At 32.2% G+C, this 16,221-nt stretch overlaps 1 protein-coding gene across 1 annotated transcript in view; it reads left to right on the top strand.

The window, feature by feature from the left end:
• LOC112688007 (orexin receptor type 2-like) overlaps positions 1-11,038 on the top strand; it is a 62,604-nt gene extending 51,566 nt beyond the window's left edge. Inside the window, exons 4-7 of the mRNA XM_025561017.1 lie at positions 3,410-3,543; positions 5,061-5,204; positions 5,552-5,716; positions 10,819-11,038. Of these exons, the coding sequence (XP_025416802.1) occupies positions 3,410-3,543; positions 5,061-5,204; positions 5,552-5,716; positions 10,819-10,962 (587 nt within the window). The 3' untranslated portion in view covers positions 10,963-11,038. The remainder of the gene's footprint in view (positions 1-3,409; positions 3,544-5,060; positions 5,205-5,551; positions 5,717-10,818) is intronic.
• Positions 11,039-16,221: the final 5,183 nt, after the last annotated feature.

Genomic DNA, 16,221 nt, shown 5'->3' with positions numbered 1-16,221 from the left:
TTCATTCGCTTATTGCACAATGATTTTTCCACCATAAATTACGTATGTCGATGCCATTGTGCGTATTGTCTGTTCCATCTCCAAGCTTAATTCTTTGACTGCAGCTGCAGAAGAATATAAGACAGATCGTACAAATACAGGTAAACGTGTGAAAATTGCTAAAATATTGTTAGAAATTCATGAAATTCGCAAAATTGTCGAAGATGATATCCAAGTAATGGAAAATTCTATTGGTAAAAATCTTGCTTCATCTGATATCGTTCAATAAAACTCTTTTCAATCTCAGAAGTGGATTATGCCGATCCAATAATCGTAAAAGATCCCCGTGAGCATCGTGGATATTCTACAAACGTATATCTTTATATATTCGTATGCACTGCGACCAAAGCCTTGCATTTAGAATTAAGTTCTGACTTGTCAACAGAAAAATTCCTGTTGGCATTCACTCGATTTTCGGCACGTCATGGTCCCATTATGGAAATGCATAGCGACTGCGGCACTGATTTTGTTGTAGCTTCAAGGATCTTGACTTCATTACAAGAGTTCACACAATCTAATGGTTTCCAAGAAAATGTCAAATGTCCAACGTCATATGGCAACGCAGCAGATTACGTGGTGCTTCAATCCTCTTACCTCTCCACATTTTGGTGTTTTATGTGAGACCGATGTTAAATCAACCATATCATTAATTTTGCGATCTATAGGTTGCCATAAATTAACCAGTGAAGAGCTCAACACATTGCTTACTCAAATCAAAGGTACCTTGAACTTACGGCCATAAGGTGCCATAACCAATGACTCAAACGATTATGAAGCGTTGACTCCAAGTCATTTTCTCAACTTCGAACCATCAACATCACTTCCTGATCCCAACTTAACAATAATGCCACTGTCCAAATTACAATGGTGGCGATTAATTACTAATTTCCATAGACATTTTTGGTCAAAATGGCACAACGAGTACTTGTCTACCTTAAAAACCGAACTAAATGGAAATATGATGGTCCAAACTTGAACGTGGGTGATCTAGTCCTAATAAAAGAGCCAACCCAACCGTTACAGTGGCACCTTGGACGCATCATGGAACTCCATCCTGGGTCAGACGGAATATCACGTGTTGCAACCGTCAAAACTGCAACTGGAAACCTAACGTGACCTCTTGTAAAACTCTGTCCATTACCCCAGTCTTGATGTATTCCTTCAAGGTGGGCGGTAATGTTTACGCGTATACGAGTTCAGATCGTCGTGAAAACTCATTAACGGCCTCACGAGTTTTATTATTATTATAAAAATATTATCTTATGTATATTATGTAAATGTTGCGCTATGCACCATGTACTGTACATCCGTATCTTTGTTTTCGTTTTCGCCGTTTGTTAATTATTGAAATCGTGTTATTTTTGTATTTTTATTATGTCGGTCGTGATATCGCGCTGCCTGCACAGTCGTTTGTCCACCTTTTCGTTTTCTTCTTTTTCCCATTCGTTGTCTCGTCGTCGTGTTATGCATAACAACTTTGTTTTTCGTTCCCGTCTTGCAATAATCTTATCCAGCAAACCACGTTTTGTGATGTGTTTTGTGTTTGGCTTTTTTGATCAACTGACCAGCGGCCATTGTAATTAACGTGGTTTCTGTCTTTGTCGTCTTCGTGTGTTGCAAACGGGAATTGAATTTTCGTCGTGAGCAGTCGGTGATTTTCGATCGCACGTACGCGGGTTCAACTTGTATTTTTTATTGTATTTAGTCTATTACTTACGGAACCCGGTATGGCAGCGTAGGTGTAAAACCAGTCGAACGTCCCAACTGCTATGTGAGTATTCGTCGATCACATTTTCGTTTTGTGTTAAGCTGACAAGGCAACAATTATCTAATTATTCTTATAATTATAAAATACTTATTATTATTAAATTATTATATATTTGTTGTGCCGACCAGGTAAACTAAAATTATATTATCATATATTTATTGTGCTAAAATGGGCAATTAAATTATTATTTATTCATTTTTATTAAATTACTTTTCAATTATATTATTTTTCGATTATAAATTTATTTTTATTATATTCATTCACTAACATTTATGTCACTACCGTGACTGGTCCTTTAACAGTCGTTGAGGCCCAAACAATATTAAAATTGGTGATGTTTGTTTGTAGCATCTGGAAATACACCATTGAAATAATTTTGTTGCTTAGCCTTTGTTCTTGTAATTACTCTATGTTTTTTGCTGTTCATCCATTTGACACTTGACATATTAGAATCCCAATTATACAAGGGAGGCATGTTATAATTAATGTATAAGTACATATTTTCAGTTGAAACATTCATGGCGGAACGTAATGGAGACTTTAATAAAATACTAATACCGAAATTTTAATCTCATGATATTCATAGATAAATATTAATTATCAATGTTTTAATCATAATTTCTAATAATTCTGGAAAACAAAATAATGCCAAATGGTACCGATGTTACAAACTCATAGACACATAGAATTAATTATTAAAAATTAAAATCATATTATTTCTTTTATGAACTGCACAACATTTAAATAAGAACTGCACATTATATGCACAATTTCACATTAGCGCAAACTCTGGTACAACTAAATCATTTTTATCGTTTTGCTATATTTATTATCTAAGAATTATGTATATTTTAGTACACATATATATAAGGTATATAAATTCACCGTTATTCACTTGTTCATATCTAACTGTTCTGAATAAGGTTTTGGATACATTTTAACCGTTAAATTGCAAAGCGAGTAAAAAGCTTTAAAAAAATTGTAAATTTTGTGACATAATATTATAATAAGAGGACGCATGTGTTGTCTCCGTCTTACAAGTGTACAACATAACAAATTTGCGTTCAATAGAACCAATCTTTTATTGTTAGCTTTAATATTAGATTAAACTAATCTACTATAAAACTTTAAAGAAATTATATTATCTGTACAATGATTTAAGGTTTTTACGATATGATAATTTTAAAAATTTCATAATTAATTCATAATTTACCTAAACATTTCAATTACATAAGAAGCCTATATCATCTCACAACTAATAATGTTCTTCTCATAGTGTTTGATAATAGATCAGTTTACTCTAACATTAAAACTAACAACAAAATATTTAAACTATTGAGCCCAAATTTTATATGTTGTACGTTTATAAGACGAAAACAATATATGCAGATGTGACGTCCTCTTAAGGTTTATCACTTTTGCTGGTTCTCTAGTTTGAGTGGAATAGTGTCTGGCTTGGTTTTATTTCATTTAATCGTTTCACTTGAGTTTAGATGTGCACTAAACACGAACTAGCTATGTATTTCCCATTTCTGTAGAATAATATACAAAAAGGTAATAATATAATTATAACACATTATTAAAAAACATTCAACATTCCAGGTGTTCTTTGTTTTGTTCTGGTATACGCTACACCGGGATTTTTAGTGACTGGAGCATATACATTAATGGGACGGCGACTATGGGCAGTACGTCCACCCTTTGATGACCAGCAGGGCATGATAAGCGTTCAACAGGTTAATTATATACACATAAATTATAATCAGAGTATGTCATACGTAATGTCGTTTAAGGTAGTTATAGTATTAATATTCGTCTCTAAACGTACTACTGTGTTAAGTTGATTACTCATAAATTAATAACGATTCGGGTTTATGAAAGTAGTACAATAATTTCATTATACACATAAGATTTATACGTATACAATCATAAAACTAATAATGAATAATATATTCAACTAGGTGCAATAAATTTTTCAAAAGAAAGATTAAAATAATTACAGTGGAACCTCGATAACTCGAACCTCTATAAGTCGAATTTTCGATAATTCAAAGGAAGCTTTGGCCCCGGCCTTACGATATATAATATGTGTAATAAATTTTCGCTAACTCGAATTTCTCTTTAAGTCGAAGTATTTTTAGTCGAATTTTGGATTATAACTCGAATTTATAAAATAATATATACATAATACGTACATAAATTGATCACTTGATGGTCAAATAACCAAGTGTATTATTTTAAATAACGGTAATCGTATTCGAAAACTGATTAATATTATCAATCAAATCTTTACCTAATGCTTAAAAGGTACAGTTATAAATTTAACGATATAATACAATTTAATATCTACAATAAATTAATAAATTACGTTTATCTACTAAATTTATTATTGGTAAAATTATACGTCGATTGAACTACGAAATGTATACGCCGATATTTAATATAATGTTGTCACAGGAGTCGGATATTGATGAAGATGAGAAATTACCTAAAAATACTCTTGCCCAGGCATTAGATAGTTTACAAGTTGTCCGTAAGTACATTCAAAAACAACCAGAAATTAGAGATGAGATTTTTTCCGCACTAAACGTTATTGAAAACTTTACAGGTAGGTCAAAAAATAAAAAAACAATTAAAAATATCAGATTTCTATAAAACATATTTCTACTTTAATCATTATATTTTCTTTATAATATACAATTTATACATATACATATTTATTACTTTATACTTTTTTAAAAATTTTAATACAATATACATACCTACATACATTATAAATTTATTAGTAAATATATAAATAAATAAAATTATAAAATGAACTCTTTGTGTTTTATATAAAAAAATATTTTCGGTAACTAGAATTTTTTTTTGTCCCCAACTGATTCGAGTTATCGAGGTTCCACTGTAATTTTAATAACTCATGAGTGAATATCAGACCGAACAACTTTTTGAGATAAAATTGTTCAAATTAATTATTAAAATTAAGATCAAAAGCTTCTTTTTCTAATGTTCAACTTGTTCTCTGAGTATTACACAAAATTAAGAGAATAGGAAAAAATAATCATTTTATCACCTGTATATAACAGCCTTTTAATTGTACCACAATTACGTATAAGGACACGAGTATATAATATGAAACTTACTATTTTCTATACAGAAGCTATGAAAATTATATTCAATAACGATCACACTTAATAAAACGATTTAGAAATATATCATACATTTTTAATTTAAAATAATTTTTTTTTTTTAGGTCAGAATGGTTCGCGAAAGACGAAGAGTGGCAAGAATACTTTTCGTTTTAGCAGTGATATTCGCATTGTGTTGGCTACCCTATAACTTACTGACGCTGTTTTTAGATTTAGACGTAAAACTTGACAAATTCGGTCTAGATCAGGTATTTTTATTCTAATAAGTAGGCCATTAAATATTTGACAGGTGCACACAAAATATGAATCAATCGAGACAATTTTTACATAATAATATTGAAATAGTAGAACAATAATTTCCTGTGGAATGGCTCAATTAAATTAAATCCCTATATAATGATAATTATTTATTTATTATTTATTTATTTATATCATTATTTATTGACTGACTTGTAATAGGTATAATTTCAATAAAACGTACAAGCAAATAAAATCTATGAGTAAATAATAACGAACGAATCATTTGTACTGTTTATTATTCATATAAAACACAACTATAGAAATATTATAGAAAATTAATACATTTTCTTTTTAGGAGTATTTAATGAAGTGGTATCCTTTTACATTACTGTTGGGACACGCTAACTCCGCAATCAACCCTTTGTTATACTGTTTTATGACAAGGAATTTTCGAAGAACAATAAAAGGATTTGTGTGCAATACTGGAATTGCTAAACCGAGAAGAAGAAATCGATGCAAAGTAAGTTGATAGTCTGCGACTCCCGTCCGTAAATACAATTTACTCTTCAATATTATTTTTTTTTTAATTACACCTATATTTAATATTCATTAAAAATATAATTTATAATATTTACTGGAATATGCGATTATTATTTGCAAGACAATAATTAGCTTCTGGCTAAAATCGAATTAATGCAATAACAATATTATGTTTGAAGTTACCACAAGGTTAGGTTGTTATTCGATACCAATATGCATAATATTTACGAGTAGTGGCATGATTGATATATAATGCCAAGTATTCCATGTTTTTCGAAGCATTTAATAATCAATTAATTTGACTTATTCTAAAGCGTTGTAATAATAAACATCTATAAAAATTATAGCTGCAGTACCAAAATCAATCCGCTGAAATGAATTTTTATAGAGGTAATAGGTATGACACGGTACTACTTCTAAACTTCTTTAGATATATATTAAAAATTGTAACGTCATGTTCACTTTTAACTTAATTATTTTTACAATTTCATAAACGTTGCTTAAATAAAATATTTTAAACGCATTACTGTAGTGCTTTTTTATACGTCTTAATAGTCTATAGATATAAAGCTTTATACCCATTTAAGAATATAAAGACAAGATTTTTTCGATATCATTAAAAATGTATAAAAGAAAAAAATGTGGGGATATTGCCTGAATTTTACGAACAATATTATGTCTTCCTTTACTGGTGTCAATTCTGCAGTTCTCTATGAAGGAGACTGAGTTAGATTGGGTTTTTATTTTTTTCTTGTCAGGTTGATTGGCAGGCATATGGGGTGTGGGTGAGTTACGGCCCGGCGTGACGTTTCCGGTGTCGAAGACCGATGAATTCCGGCCCGATAATATTTTAGCCGTAGGTTAGTTGCGGTCCAACAATATTTTAGCTATAGGTGAGTTGCAGCCCGAATAATTATCATTACCTATGTACCTATTGGCTAGTAACTATATGTACGATGGCTATATGTGTTGGCTATACATTTAGAGATAAACGAATAACGATAAACGAATAGTTCGATACGTATGGCAAGTTATATCTTTATGTAATATAATACAGATAATATAGATCGTTTTATTGTATTATCTGCCATATGACTTGCATTAACTACAATAATCGGATAATTTCAAATGGCAAGATGAAAATTACTATATGGTATTATTAATTTACGAATATTTTTTTTTTTTTGTTAACAGCCCAAGGGCTGGTTAGCAGCAATTCTCCACTCTTGACGCTTCTCCGCTTTCCTTTTCAATTCGCAATATGATCTGCAGTCCATATCTCTTAATATTTGACTAATGTAGTCCAGTGGCGGTCGCCCTCTGCTGTTGTTCCCTTCAATGGCACCTTCTATTATCCTGCTAAGTAAACTGTTTTGCCGCAGTATGTGTCCAATTAACTTAGCTCTTCTTGTTTTTAAGGTCTTCAGAAAGCTTCTTGTTTCTCCGACTCTTCGATAAACTTCTTCATTTGTAATGTGTTCTGTCCAACTTATTCTAAGTAGTCTTCTGTAACACCATGTCTCGAACGCTAAGTCTTTTTTCTTCTGTTTTACCTATGGTCCATGTCTCACTTCCATACAGTGCCACGCTCCAAACATAAGCCTTAAGTAAGTTTTTCCTTACTTTTATGTCAATATTTCTAGATATAAACATATTTTTCTTGCTCTGAAATGCACATTTAGCATGGTTTATTCTGCTTATGATCCCCCTGGTACTACGGCCGTCCTCAGTTATCGTACTTCCCAAATATTTGTACTCATTTACTTGCTCTAGTGTGTCACCATCTAGTGCAATTTGAGTTTGGGTTCCTTCGTTACGGCTGCAAACGAGGACTTTCGTTTTTGTTTTGTTTATTTTCATATTGTATTCATTTTTCATTATTAAGTTCATTATTTCTAAGATATTCTGTAGATCCTCTTCATTGTCTGCTATTATCGCTATGTCATCTGCAAATCTTAGCATATCTACTCTTTCACCATTTATTCTTACCCCTACTTCAATTTCTTCTCTTACTTTATTCACCGCTTCTTGTACATACAGGTTAAAAAGGGACGAAAACAGTGTGCATCCCTGCCTCACTCCTTTCCTAATTTCTATTATTGAAATATAAATATTAATATAAATATATAAAAATATATTAATAATATATATATTATTAATATATTACAAATATTAATAATACACGACAATACTAGAAAATACGTAGTATTAATAAATTTATATTGTGATGTTTATATACATGTACTATGTATTGTACATATTATATATGTAGTATATAGATTATTGTATGGGCCGCAACTCGTACGTTATTTAGGGTTTGGGTCGCAACTCACCAACACCGGGCATATGAATGCCTAATGCTGTGGAAGAGGTAGGATATTTTGGTGTGTTTATATCTGATAAAGGTCTTTTGAATTATGTGTTGGTTGCATAGGCGCACATAGGGGGGTGTTCGGGGGTGCTTAGCACCCCCAGATTTAAAATTAGCACCCCCAGTTTCCTAGAATATTTATTTCAGTATTTCATCAATAATTTGTAAATTATTGTGGTATTTGGGTTGGCCATTTTTTTCCACTATAAATAGATAATAATATACAATATAGTTGACGAATTCACGATTAAAACAGTATAGTATAATTGCACGTTTTAATGTTTCGATTTTTGTCTAAATATTAAACTATAAACAGCAATCATAATATTATAGAAAATCATATAATCCTACTTAATATTTTTATATTATCTACGGTTTATGGTTGACTACGAAATTATGTTATATTTATAACTTTGATTGTTACTTAGTTTTTAGTAATATTTAACCAGTGAGCTACGTTTAATTGTATGTGGGATGATAAATATTATTACCAATCATACAAACGATATAATTCATTACTATTTATATTTTATATACTAATTCATATTTTTGATATATCAGGTTATTTTGAAAATATCGACAGCTAGTTTATTAGCAGAAATGCCGGTCTAAAGGAATAGTTTACTAGCCAACTTTAAATTTGAAGACTTGAAAAATCAATGTAATAAAAGTTCGTTTCCAAATATTTATAAACTAGTTCAAGTAATGACAATTCCAATTTCTTCTTCAACGTATGAACGCTCCTTTTCAGCTATGCGTAAATTGAAATATTGGTTCCGCACTAGTATAGGCCAAGAAAGATTTACAAAGCTATCTACGCTTAGCATTGAGAGAGATCTTACCAATAAAATAAATGAGGAAATTATATTGGAAAAATTTGCATCATCAAACAGGAAATTAAATCTTGTTTAATATATTATTAATAATTACATATTATTATAACTTTTAATATAATTACTTTTAAATATTCATTAATAAAAATTAAAAACTATGGCAACGCAGTTGATTATAGTATTAGGGAGATGTGGGGTCAAAGCCCCCCACGGACCTGTGTACTATAAATTATTCCAGCACCTCCTGAATTCACACACAATGTGTACCTATGGTTGATTGGTGTTTCTAATGTTTCTTAGGTTGTTTTATTGTTTTCTGTGGGATGAGATAGAATTATCTCTTGATTTTCAACGTTCCAATCCATGATATTTTGAGGTGGAGTTGTATTTGTTAGAGAGAGTTCGAGAAGCAGGATATCTTCTAAAAGTTCTGTAGTAGGATCTTCATTAGATTTTGTTGGATTGTGTGTAGTTAAGGAGTTGTTCAGGATCTGAGTATTCGACGTGCTGGTTGATAGAGTTTGTTTTTTACATGACATAGAAGTGTATCCTACAGCTTTGCATAAAAAACATGTAATTCTGTCATCGGTAAAAAAAATTCTAAACGAGGTATGATTAAAGTTGATAACTAACGATCCTGGTAATTTAATGAAATCTTTCTGATTTATAAACATTTGACGGCGAAAGCTCAAGATGAGTTCATAACCCTCGATGTTGATTCCGGCTTTTATGTAATTTAATTGTGACACAGGGATTACTTCAATGATTTTGATGCATTGAGAATTACTTGATATGGTATGGATAGACACATGTTTGATATCGTGATTTTTTTTATTTATATTTGAAGTTTTTGAAAAAGGCGATTTGACTGTTTTATCTTTGTCGCCCATTACGTCGTATGTTTTATATTAGATAATAATGATAATATGATCACATTACTTGCACGCTGATCATCGGCGTAATTTACGGAGTGCTATCGGAAGCTATAAAAGCGCACGGTCGCGAGAGATATACCCGTGTTATTCAGTCGGAGGTCGCACACATACTGTGTAATTATAATTTCTTATTCCTTATTACTATGTACGTTTTGATATAGACAGCGTATTCATTACTCGCATTTACATAATAAATAATGTTAATTCCATAAATATAATTAAATTATTAACCTAAAAATATAATATTTGGTCCACATTTGACCATTTTTCTATTTCAAAATAATTAATTGTACAAAAAAACTCTTTCTCTATTTTATTTTCTGTTCTAATTCTTTATCATACAAAAGCATTTAACTTCTGCCTTATACGGTAATTTAATTTCAATTTAACTGAAGTATAAGTCAGTATTCTATAGTTTGTGATATATGATGTAAAATTGAATCCAATAAATAAAGATTATTTTATTTTAATAAATATATTTCATCTTCCAAACAGTATTTTATTATCATAGGCGTGCGCACGAGGCAAGCCGAGCGAGACACGGCTCGATCGAAATTTTTTTGAGGGTATTGTAAAATTTAAACTAACCATAATAAAATGTCTATATATTTTTTAATATTTTCGTGGAAATCAATTAATTGTATTTATATCATTTGATTTTAAAGAATTTAAAGTTTTACTTTTAACTTCAAATATATAAATACTACATTGTTTTTAATTTACAACAGAATCTACTATGCTGAAGTGTTAGAAAAAAATTAGGGACTCTGTCTAAATATTGGGGCACTAATCGTATCCAGGCTCGACCGGAAGTTGAAATCTGCGCACGCCTATGTCAACTATAGAGTTCGCTGTACGTAACAATTCAGATAGCCTGAAAAAATACGTGACTAAGAATTCAATAAATAAATGATGGGTCTCGATTTGCATTAATTGGTTTTAGAAGGGGTTGACAGAGAAAAGCACAACAAGTGGATACGGCTCGTTCCACAACCCACATCGGCTGTGTTTCAGCCTGGCTCAGCTACACCAAAACAATACGGTCCAAACGCGAACTGCAACCATATCAAACCTGGCTGTCCTATAAATGGAAATGTTAATGCGGAGTTTGTTTTGTAAAAACTCCATTAATTTTATGAAATTAACTTGTAATATATACAAGGCTGGGCATTAACGAATTAAAAGTTAAAATTAAGTTAAAACGTTAAGTTAATTAACTCGTTACTTTTTTCACAAATTAACTTTTAACTTAATAAGTTACTTTTTTTAAGATTAACGTGTTAACTTTAAGTTAATTGTACTTAAAAGTATCTAAATTAAGTTAATTTTAGTGCAAAGAATAATGCAAATTATTAACCCGTCGCTGGTCGCGTGATTTTTTTTCTACATTTGGTCATTTGAAATAAACGTACAATCGCGCGAGGTAAATATTCTCCAAACAGATAAATTTTTCTTTACACGGATGTGTACAACGAGCTAAACTAGTTTTCAATGAAATAAATGTCATTATCGAATAATGGTGTGATTTTGATGAACTACTCAGAATTACAAATCAAAATTACAAATTACAAATCCGTTTTGAAAATAATGAAGTGGATACACAGATTTATTAAAATACTGGGAGATTATTAACCCCACGCAACTAGTGACGGATTAAATGAGGTTTTTAGTATATTTAAAATTTACTATTTTAATATGAATTTCCTCTAGACGAAAATAATATGAAAAATTACTTTAATAGTCATTATATGGGCTATATTTTATCATTATATTTGTATAACATTGCTATTATATAAACACTATAAACCCATGGAAACCTAAGAATATTCCGCGAAAATAGTAAATACCATGAGAGCGAGTGTCGATGGGGGATTAATCATAAAACAACTGTGGTAAAATTTCCAATATTATTTCATTATTCATTCCCGGTTCGCACTGCGTTCGATACACACGTCTTATTTCTACTCTGTTATAATTTCGTTGTTATTCTCGTTATTTGCAACCGATTTGGTTCAAATTTATATCAAAAATTTGCTAACGATAAACTCTATGTAAATTAGTAACTTAATTTGAACTGTAAGTATGCCGTTCTCGTAATGTTTACTAAATGTAATTTTTATTTTACCGACATAAGTGTCTAGTGAAACTTCTAACAGTCGTTGAGCGAACCGCAGATAACGCGCCGCGTTATCGCGGTTTCGCGTCCGTCGTCCAGCGGTCCGTGACCTTGCTCACGTAAGTAATGACGTCTACTCCAGATATAAATAGTGTAAAATAAAAACAATCAAATTAACTAATACGGATAAAAGTAAAACTAAAAACAGCACTATACAGCCTGCTCGTTTAACAATTCCTACAAATTCTAACAAAAGTCCCTTAATTAATTCTGAATACAGCTCTCAGAGTCGTAATATGAACAACCCTACAGATGGCGAATGGATCTTGCAGAATTCCTCGCAAAAAAATAAAAGGATTCTTTCTAGTTCTTCTTCTGACGTTTCTCATCCGGAAACCCCCCCCCCCTCCACCGAGCAAAAAACTTTTTACAACACGAAATCGCTTTGAAGCTTTAAATCCAAATCAAAATCAAAATGATTCACCAGACATTGATGTTGACGGTACCTCTGAAGCAGAAGATGCAAATAACGATATCCACATCAAACCTCCTCCCCCGATATTCATGAAAGGTGTTTTAGACTTTCCAAACTTCTGCGCAGCTCTTAGAGAGCTAATTGGTGTCGATCATTTCTTTTGCAAATCCGCCGGCGACCGTCTAAAAATACAAACCTCAATCCCGGAATCTTATAGAGTGCTTGTTCGCTATCTAAAAGATAGCAAGGCTGAATACCACACCTTTTAATTACGGGAAGATAAACCCTTAAGTGTTGTCATTCGTCATATCCATCAATCTACACCTACTGATTTAATAAAATCTGAGCTTGAAGCTCGTCTCTTTGAGGTTAGACAGGTTACAAACGTTCTCCACAAGGCCACCAAATGTCCACTTCCGCTGTTCTTTGTCGATTTAGAACCAACTGCTCATTCAAATGGTATTTACCAGCTATCCGCTCTTCTACATACCAAAATAAAAGTTGAAGAGTCTTATAAACCTAAAGTGATCAGTTAACTGCCAAGAGTATGGACAAACAAAATCATACTGTGGCTATCACTTACGTTGTGTCAGATGTGGTGATCATCATCAATCTTCTTCATGTCCAAACTCGCGCTTAGATCCACTAAAATGCGCACTTTGTTCTGGGGATCACCCAGCAAGTTATAAAGGATTTACAGTTTACAGCGTGGCAGAAAACAAACTACAAAAAGTAATTTTTTATCTGATAATGTTAGAAATAAAACTACAAATGTAAGAGGCTCCCACCCCTTAACAAATGCTCATCCAAACCAACCCTCAAATCATTCTCCTACAAATGCTCAAGCCACTTCTGGTCAATCAGACAATACACTTCCTATTCCAACTCAAGATCTAAGTAACACAATTACTAATTTTCTGGAGGAGTTTAAATCACTTATTAACCCTCTCATCTCTCTACTCAATAAAGTAATCACGAAACTACTTGATAAAATATAAATGTCTAGTAATGTCACAAATAAATCTCTTTTAATACTCCAATTTAATGCTAATGGCTTAAAAAAAAACCATATTAATGAACTTGAAACTGTACTTCACGTTAAACGAATAGATATAGCTCTTATAACAGAAACCCATTTTACCAAATATTCTTCAATCCATATCCCTGGTTACAATTTATTGAAAATCAATCATCCTGATAACACTGCGCATGGTGGAGTTGCCATTCTAATTAAACTATCGATCATTTTCCAATCGCTTCCAAATTTCTGCCAATCCTATTTGCAATCCTATGCTATAAATATTAATTTAAATAACGTCCCAATCACCATTGCGGTCTTATAATCCCCCCCTCCCCGAAACACAAGATAACAAACCAAATCCTTACTGACTACTTTCTCACATTAAATCACAATTTTATAGTCGGAGGTGACTATAATGCTAAACACTTGTCATGGGGTTGTCGTACAAATAATCCGCGTGGGTTAGTTCTTCAAAATTTTATATCATCCAAATATTTCAAAGTTCTTGCTCCACCTGGTCCTACATACTGGCTGACCTCCACACACAAAAACCCTGATATCTTAGACATTTTTGTTGCTAAAATTCCAAATAACCTATACTGTAAAACAGAAAATCTCCTCGAACCTAATTCCGATCACTCCTCAGTGATGTTAATAGTAAGTGCTTCCCCACTGACTAAACAAAAGTCTCCTAAATTATTCAATTCCTCTACTGACAAGTTTAAATTCCAAAATCTTGTTGACCAACAAATCAGTCTCAATGTAAAACTTAAAACTCCTGCGGATATTGATCTTGCTGTAAATAACTTTACAAAACTTATACAGTCTGCGGCTTGGTCTTCAACGTGCAACTCATCACCCCCTAATTACAGAATACATACGCAGTATCATTGTAGAAAAACGAAGCTTTGTATCAACGAACGCGTCTTCCGTCCGATAAACAAAAATATAATAAACTAGCCAACCACCTTAAAAAAATTTGGCGAAATATAAATCCGAATCCCTTGCTAATTTTCTTTCAAATCTATCTACTAAAGATGGTAGTCTCTGGAGAGAGACTAAAAAAATCTGTAAATATAAATCTGCTAACCTTCCAATCAAAAACCCAGACAGCAGTTATGTAATTTCTGACCCGGACAAAGCTGAACTTTTCAAAGCGCATCTTTCTGATATTTTCCAACCTCACCCTGACATTTTCTCCCATACCATTGCTAATACTGTGAATGATTATCTTAATTCTCCATTCCCTCCTACGAATAGTCCTGTTAAATATTTCACACCAAATGACATTAAATTCGCAATAAGTCAATCCTCCCTTAGGAAATCTCCAGGTTTCGACCTAACAACAGCTGAAGTAGCTAGATGCCTACCTAAAAAAAGCAATTGTCCATCTTTCCCATATTTTTAACTCTGTTTTACGTTTACTCTGTTTCCCAATTTTATGGAAATTCTCTACAATTATCTTAGTCCCTAAACCTAATAAACCACCTGATTCTATTTCCTCTTTTCGACCCATAAGCCTACTTCCATTTTTTGCCAAAACTCTGGAAAAACTTTTACTCAAACGTTTGCTCCCGTGTATAACAGAAAACAGTATCATTCCCAATTCTCAATTTGGATTTCGTACTACCCACTCAACTATATAGCAGGTCCATAGAGTAGTCGATGCCATATCCTACGCTTTAGAAAAAAAACTTTTCTGCACTAGTGCATTTCTCGATATCTCTCAGGCGTTCGATAGAGTATAGCATGACGGCCTTCTCTACAAATTAAAAAAATTTCTTCATCCTACCTACTTTCTCGTTATTAAATCATATCTCTCTGAGCGTAATATTCAAGTTTGTGTTGGTAATGCCTATTCTTCTATAGCCAATATTTCAGCGGGTGTCCCTCAAGGTGGTATTCTCTTTCCCCTCCTTTATAATATATATACCTCGGATCAACCAACCTCCCCTAACACAATGGTTGCAGATTATGCGGATGACAAAGCTATACTCTCAACTCACTCTAACCCTGTATTAGCACTTCAAAATCTCCAATCTCACCTTCCTCTTATGAAAGATTGGTACACCAACTGGAAATTTAAAATTAATCAAGCGAAATCTATTCATACGACGTTCACCCTAAAACTTACCCCTAGCAATGTTGTTTTCATTTACGGGACCCAAATTCCAAATGCTCAGAACACTAAATATCTTGGCCTAACTCTCGATAAAAGGCTGACATGGGCCCGACATATTAAATCAAAAAGGATAAACTTAAACCAACGTTTACGTCTTTTAAAAAATCTCATTTATGATAACAGATACACTCACACTAGTACCAAACTCCTTATTTATAAATCCTTACTTAAGCCCATGTGGACATATGGACTGCAATTATGGGGTAACGCAAAAAAGTCCAATCTAAACAAAATACAAACTTTCCAAAATCTAGTGCTTCGTAAATTATTAAATGCCCCTCCCTATGTATCTAATCATACTATTCATTCAGATTTAAAAATGCCTCTAGCGCATGATGAAGCAAAAATTTATTATAAACGTTTCCACCACCACTTATTATCTCACCCCAATCTCCTCGTTAGAAATCTCTCTACCCCAACTATCCCCGGAAACCCTCCAAGAAGGTTAAAACATAAATGGTGCAGTGACTTGCTTATATAAATCAAGTATTAAATAATTAAGTATACTCAAAAAAAAAAACAAAAAACGAGCGAAAGTGTCATTAATGGGTG

Source organism: Sipha flava, unplaced genomic scaffold (genome assembly GCF_003268045.1).
Source record: "Sipha flava isolate LNK unplaced genomic scaffold, YSA_version1 109_pilon_pilon, whole genome shotgun sequence".
NCBI lineage: Eukaryota > Metazoa > Arthropoda > Insecta > Hemiptera > Aphididae > Sipha > Sipha flava.
Note: the sequence above shows the minus strand (reverse complement) of the source record. Positions and strands in the feature narration are given on the sequence as shown.